A 7,966-nucleotide genomic window follows, 5' to 3' on the forward strand; every position below is an offset into this window, starting at 1 on the left:
TAGGCAAATAGTTTGTTGTGAACTTGTGTGTATATATGTGTACATCACACACACACACACACACACACACACACACACACACACACAAGTGTACATGAGATTATGAATTTCCAAGCGCTAATGCGTGAGAGTTCTCATACATCCATACATACCTGCTGTATGACCAACAGAACGAGTCTTAGTCCTGTATGCACAGCTATATAGTGACCCTCACTTGCACCTCCTGCAGCGTGCATGCTGAGCGTCAGCCACGACCCAAGGCCAGCGAGCGACGTGGATGTAGCCTCAACAACGGCGGCTGCTCTCACCTATGTCTCACTGGTCGCTACACCTACTCGTGCTACTGCCCCCACGGTCTGCTCCTCCTTGAGGATGAGAGGTCAGTCTCATGGTAGATATAATGAGCTCAGAGAGCAACCCTGACTCATTAGACTGTAACCCTGACTCATTAGACTGTAACCCTGACTCATTGACTTTGAGAAATATGATTTCAAAATCACAGAAACTGTTCGTTGTACCTGGCCACCCTCTTGATGTAGTCGGTCCTCCGCCTGGGTACAGACAAAACGCCTAACTCGCATCATATGAGGATTGTCATATTTATTCACTGTCTCCATGCATGCCTCTTAATCTGGCGTTATGAGCTGAAATTATTTATTCAAGTGTAGCTTTACAAAGCTTTTTTGTTTCTATTAGTTTGCATGAGAAAGACAGACAACAGGAAGCCTGATTGGCCCACGACTGGGTTGTTTGGTGGAAAAAAAGGAGTTTAACTTGACAAGGAAATGTAATTCCGCTCTGCAGTTTTTTAAGCTATCACCGACTTCCCGATGCAGCACATTAGCCTTCTAGTGTCCCCGTTACTGCACTCGTTTATAGTTTATTTCTGGCGTTTTCCTTAAAGTATACCTGAATTTAGAAGATATTTGTCAAAACGACTTTTGAAGATATTTATAGTCTTAGCATTCACTTCGTCTGAAGGTAGTAACTTATTCCAGTGCTCAACACAACAATAGAAAAAGCTTTTTCCCACGTTCGTACTACATCTTTTAGTCTTGAGTTTTATTCAGTTTGTCCTGATAACCGTATGTTCTTGTATTTCGAAAAAATGGTCGTGATTTACGTTATTGAACATGTTCAGAACTTTGAACACTTAGATGAAGTCGATGCGAAGTCTACGTTTTTAAGGGAGAAGAGATCAAAAAGTTTTTTAGCCTCATACCAGATTTCTAAGGGACCCATGGGATCAATTTTGTCTCGCGTTTTTGTACTTGTTTTAATTCTTTTCCTCATCTTTTTTGATAGTTTGAGGACCAAAACTGGAGTGAATATTCAAGATATGGTCTTACGAGAGAATCTTAAAGTGTGAGAATATTCCTGGCTATGAAACCTAAGTTACATTTGGTTGCCCTTTTTTCCTTGCTGCTTAACACTGTATAGTGTACTTCAGATTGTTGCTAATGACAATTCCAGGGTCCTTTTCTTCATTTACTTTAGTTTGAGAGTTTCCGAATAGCTTGTAGTCGAAACGTATATTCTTTTCTCCAAAGTGCATAACTTTACATTTGTTTACATTAAACTTCATTTGTCATCTGTCTGACCACTCTGCTCGTAAGTTTAGATCTCTCTGAATCATTTCGCAGTCCCGCCTGTTTACAGCTCTACCTCCTAATTTAATATCATCAGCAGATTTGGAGATATTAGATATGAGACCGAGTTCTAGGTCACTAATGCATATCATGAAAAGAATTGGGCCTAGGACCGAGCCCTGTGGTACACCACTCGTTACGTCTAGTCAATCTGAGGCTTCGCCGTTTGTTACTACACACTGCTTTCTTCCAGTAAGCCAGTCTCTGATCCATGTACAGAGTTCTTCACCGATCCCGTGTGTTTTGAGTTTGTGTAAAAGTTTCTTGTGAGGTACTTTATCGAAAGCTTTTTGGAAGTCTAAATATACTACATCAGACGGTACTTTTTCGTCCCAGTTCTGATTAATAACGTTAAAAACTTCCAGAGAGAGGAACGATATATATATTTATATATATATATATATATATATATATATATATATATATATATATATATATATATATATATATATATATATATATATTATCCCTGGGGATAGGGGATTAAGAATACTTCCCACGTATTCCCTGCGTGTCGTAGAAGGCGACTAAAAGGGGAGGGAGCGGGGGGCTGGAAATTTATTTATTTATATTTATATATTTTGTCAAAAAGTTTTGATTCTTATGGTCAGTATAGAATATAGTATGAAATGACTAATGATCGATTGATACTTACTTTAAGACAATCTTCGAAGTGTATGATTTTTTTTCTTTTTTTTTTAGAAAATCGTAGCAGTTGAACGAGCCATCATGATTTCCTGTGATACTTCAAAGAAAACTAATTTTTGATCAGGAGAGGTGGTGGGTACGCCTAGATGATCAGGAGAGGTGGTGGGTGCGCCTAGATGATCAGGAGAGGTGGTGGGTACGCCTAGATGATCAGGAGAGGTGGTAGGTGCGCCTAGATGATCAGGAGAGGTGGCGGGTGCGCCTAGATGACGAGCCTGTGACCTGTTCTCGCCCACAGGACGTGCAGCGATCGGCCGGACCGCACTCTAGTCTTCGCCCAGAGGAACACCCTGAGGATGATCTTCCTGGACGGCACGTTAGAGGGCAGCTCTGACGACGACATGGAGGCCACAGACCAGTCCAGGATGGACACGGTTTTGCCCGTCGACGGCGTGGTCTCGGCTGTAGCGCTCGACTTCTACACCGACGATGATATGGTCTTCTGGACGGATATCGAGACGAAGACCATCAGCCGGGCGCATCTGAACGGGACAGAGCAGATGATGGTGGTCAGACATAACCTAGGTAAGGCTGCCAGAGACGGTACTTGACGTGTAATGTACACCTGTGTCTGTGGTATATGTGCCTGATTGCTAGTTCAGTTGTAGTAAAAAAGAAAGAATCCCTCTTTGATTTTGTGATATAATGATACAACATTTGTCTCATTGATGCATTTTGTCACTAAAGCCAAACCTTGTTATGAGGTGCCAGGTTCTGGTAGTGTCTGTACACAAGACTTCAAGCTTGACGTGCGCTCTCTACGTTTAGTTCTGAGGTGATGTATGAACTGGGTCTGATCCCTCACAACCGTTGCAGAGATGATGGTTAACGTTGTACGACGCGTAGAGGCTCAGACATTGATTCCTTGTGTCTCAGATATTCATTCCTTGTGTCTCAGATATTCATTCCTTGTGTCTCAGATATTCATTCCTTGTGTCTCAGATATTCATTCCTTGTGTCTCAGATATTCATTCCTTGTGTCTCAGATATTCATTCCTTGTGTCTCAGATATTCATTCCTTGTGTCTCAGATATTCGTTCCTTGTGTCTCAGATATTCATTCCTTTGAACTTTTATAAGTGATAAAATTCAGTAAGCAATGAAATATATTGAGGCAATTTATGAATGTTTGTATACATCCTCCTCCTGGGTCAGGATCAATGACCTTATCTTCGTTCATGGTTCGCCAGCGACCACCGTAGGTTACTCCGTGTGTACGAACCACCACCAAATCACTACTACTAACACACTACGGTTAATGACTTCCAACAGATCAGCCAGCGGGCGTGGCCGTCGACTGGGTGAACAAGAAGCTGTACTGGGCTGACGCCGGCACCAAACGCATCGAAGTATCCCACCTGGACGGGACGATGCGCTCCCTCCTCATCTGGCAGCAACTGGACAAACCCAGGGACATCGTCGTCGATCCCCAGGGTAAGCATGTAGCGCCAGCCCTCCCTCACGGGGGGAACGGAACAACAGGCTAGGTCAAGGGGGGTCGTCAACCACACGGTTGATTAATCGCCTGTAAAGCAGTGTTGAACTTTACTGGCTGTTGGGAGAGAGAGAGAGAGAGAGAGAGAGAGCATTGTGTGCAGCCAGAAATTGTTAAGGAACTACAATACACAGAACACTGAGAGCAGAGTAGTGTTTATTGACATTTAGAATAATAGGGAGGTGTAAGTAAGTAATGACTTGTTAAATAGATATATAGGATATTAATATTCTATTTTTCTTTGGGCTCTAGACTCGTGCATTCTGAATATTGTCCATGAATAAGTTTGTCCTTCGTCAGAGAAAATCATGATAGAAGCCAATTTGTGAAATTTTCGAAAAACAAAAATTTTATTCTCAGTCATATGTCCATTGGTGATCATGTATGATACCGTAAGAAGCATACAGAGTAACAGATGCCATACTAATAATGCAACCAACTGAATGCATAAGTTGGTGAGTTGAAAGAAAATTTATCGAAAATAACTTTTTCCGGAGTCGAATCTTGGCTTGTATATGTGATTTTTAATGACATAGCGTCTCCGAAAGTCACATATATATATATATATATATATATATATATATATATATATATATATATATATATATATATATATATATATATATATTTTTTTTTTTTTTTTTCTTTGTCGCTGTCTCCCGCGTTTGCGACGTAGCGCAAGGAAACAGACGAAAGAAATGGCCCAACCCACCCCCATACACATGCCTTGATTCAATCCACTGACAGCACGTCAACCCCGGTATACCACATCGCTCCAATTTACTCTATTCTTTGCCCTCCTTTCACCCTCCTGCATGTTCAGGCCCCGATCACACAAAATCTTTTTCACTCCATCTTTCCACCTCCAATTTGGTCTCCCTCTTCTCCTCGTTCCCTCCACCTCCGACACATATATCCTCTTGGTCAATCTTTCCTCACTCATTCTCTCCATGTGACCAAACCATTTCAAAACACCCTCTTCTGCTCTCTCAACCACGCTCTTTTTATTTCCACACATCTCTCTTACCCTTACGTTACTTACTCGATCAAACCACCTCACACCACACATTGTCCTCAAACATCTCATTTCCAGCACATCCATCCTCCTGCGCACAACTCTATCCATAGTCCACGCCTCGCAACCATACAACATTGTTGGAACCACTATTCCTTCAAACATACCCATTTTTGCTTTCCGAGATAATGTTCTCGACTTCCACACATTCTTCAAGGCTCCCAGAATTTTCGCCCCCTCCCCCACCCTATGATCCACTTCCGCTTCCATGGTTCCATCCGCTGCCAGATCCACTCCCAGATATCTAAAACACTTCACTTCCTCCAGTTTTTCTCCATTCAAACTCACCTCCCAATTGAATTGACCCTCAACCCTACTGTACCTAATAACCTTGCTCTTATTCACATTTACTCTTAACTTTCTTCTTTCACACACTTTACCAAACTCAGTCACCAGCTTCTGCAGTTTCTCACATGAATCAGCCACCAGCGCTGTATCATCAGCGAACAACAACTGACTCACTTCCCAAGCTCTCTCATCCCCAACAGACTTCATACTTGCCCCTCTTTCCAAAACTCTTGCATTCACCTCCCTAACAACCCCATCCATAAACAAATTAAACAACCATGGAGACATCACAGCCCCTGCCGCAAACCTATATTCACTGAGAACCAATCACTTTCCTCTCTTCCTACACGTACACATGCCTTACATCCTCGATAAAAACTTTTCACTGCTTCTAACAACTTGCCTCCCACACCATATATTCTTAATACCTTCCACAGAGCATCTCTATCAACTCTATCATATGCCTTCTCCAGATCCATAAATGCTACATACAAATCCATTTGCTTTTCTAAGTATTTCTCACATACATTCTTCAAAGCAAACACCTGATCCACACATCCTCTACCACTTCTGAAACCACACTGCTCTTCCCCAATCTGATGCTCTGTACATGCCTTCACCCTCTCAATCAATACCCTCCCATATAATTTGCCAGGAATACTCAACAAACTTATACCTCTGTAATTTGAGCACTCACTCTTATCCCCTTTGCCTTTGTACAATGGCACTATGCACGCATTCCGCCAATCCTCAGGCACCTCAGCCATGAGTCATACATACATTAAATAACCTTACCAACCAGTCAACAGTACAGTCACCCCCTTTTTTAATAAATTCCACTGCAATACCATCCAAACCTGCTGCCTTGCCGGCTTTCATCTTCCGCAAAGCTTTTACTACCTCTTCTCTGTTTACCAACTCATTTTCCCTAACCCTCGCACTTTGCACACCACCTCAACCAAAACACCCTATATCTGCCACTCTATCATCAAACACATTCAACAAACCTTCAAAATACTCACTCCATCTCCTTCTCACATCACCACTACTTGTTATCACCTCCCATTTGCGCCCTTCACTGAAGTTCCCATTTGCTCCCTTGTCTTACGCACTTTATTTACCTCCTTCCAGAACATCTTTTTATTCTCCCTAAAATTTAATGATACTCTCTCACCCCAACTCTCATTTGCCCTTTTTTTCACCTCTTGCACCTTTCTCTTGACCTCCTGTCTCTTTCTTTTATACGTCTCCCACTCAATTTCATTTTTTCCCTGCAAAAATCGTCCAAATGCCTCTCTCTTCTCTTTCACTAATACTCTTACTTCTTCATCCCACCACTCACTACCCTTTCTAATCAACCCACCTCCCACTCTTCTCATGCCACAAGCATCTTTTGCGCAATCCATCACTGATTCCCTAAATACATCCCATTCCTCCCCCACTCCCCTTACTTCCATTGTTCTCACCTTTTTCCATATATATATATATATATATATATATATATATATATATATATATATATATATATATATAAGAAAATTCTTTGTCGAGATGTGGATTACCTTCGTCTAGGAAGAAGAGTGAAGGCGATTTAGCTATCTTAAACACGTCATATCAGTAATTACCATTATGTGACAACCAACCACCAATTCTTTATCGTAATCTTGTATAATTAGAATGTTCTCCATCCATCAACATCAGGTGTGGACATAGCTGGTCCTGGAGTACCGTAGGACTGTCGCCAAATGATGGTTTTAAGTCAAGTGCTGAAACAAAACCTGAAGTAGATTAGATTTGAACCCAGGAATTTCGGGAGGTCATAACACAGCTGGGTACATCATTTGTAGTTGATGGTAAAATGTCTCATGAAAAGGAAGGAACAGTTTGAAGATTATATCGCGATCCTCAAGTACTAGATGGTACCAAGTTAAGGCTTCTCGAGCGTTTGGATCCCGACCTTATGACGCTGTCGAATTCCAACAAACGTACAAGGACACTTGTCATGCGGCCACTTGGCTAATCTAACTATTTGGCGATAGTAGATCCTAGACCAGCAGTGAGTGTGTCGTCCACACTTCACAGCGAGGGATGGACGACCGTCATAAAGTGGATGACGTTACCATTTGTTGGTCTGTGTCAGTTACAATGACGAGCCTCACATCTTTGCACATGTAGAGTCCACTGTGTTGGCTGTATTGCCAATTGTGTTTGAACAATGAATGACTGGTTAACCTGGCTAATGCTTGCAGATATGAGTGAGAATGACCTGTACTCTGAGGATGATTCTGACATCGTAAATAAATGAAAAAGAGAAACACAAATGTGTGGGGAAACTTAAACAAAGTTGCTTTATGTTTAAATTTATATATTCTTTCCATCATATATATATATATATATATATATATATATATATATATATATATATATATATATATATATATATATATATATATATATTTTTATACCATTCGCCATTTGCCGCGATAGCGAGGTAGCGTTAAGAACAGAGGACTGGGCCTTTTAGGGAATACCCTCACCTGGCCCCCTTCCCTGTTCCTTCTTTTGGAAAATTAAAAAAAAAACGAGAGGGGAGGATTTCCAGCCCCCCCCCCCCCTCCCTTCCCTTTTAGTCGCCTTCTACGACACGCAGGGAATACGTGAGAAGTATTCTTTCATATATATATATATATATATATATATATATATATATATATATATATATATATATATATATATATATAAATATATATAT

General features: G+C 41.1%; 1 protein-coding gene across 7 annotated transcripts in view; it reads left to right on the forward strand.

The window, feature by feature from the left end:
* Lrp4 (LDL receptor related protein 4) overlaps positions 1–7,966 on the forward strand; it is a 497,094-nt gene that overhangs the window by 444,637 nt on the left and 44,491 nt on the right. For all 7 annotated transcript variants that reach the window (XR_011713235.1, XR_011713236.1, XM_071665647.1 and 4 more), the window contains 3 exons: positions 230–379; positions 2,596–2,882; positions 3,629–3,790. Coding sequence is in view for 5 of the 7 variants with exons in the window: in XM_071665647.1 (XP_071521748.1) it covers positions 230–379; positions 2,596–2,882; positions 3,629–3,790 (599 nt within the window). In the remaining 2 variants the exon portion in view is untranslated. The remainder of the gene's footprint in view (positions 1–229; positions 380–2,595; positions 2,883–3,628; positions 3,791–7,966) is intronic.

This window comes from Panulirus ornatus, chromosome 10, assembly GCF_036320965.1.
Source record: "Panulirus ornatus isolate Po-2019 chromosome 10, ASM3632096v1, whole genome shotgun sequence".
Taxonomy (NCBI): domain Eukaryota; kingdom Metazoa; phylum Arthropoda; class Malacostraca; order Decapoda; family Palinuridae; genus Panulirus; species Panulirus ornatus.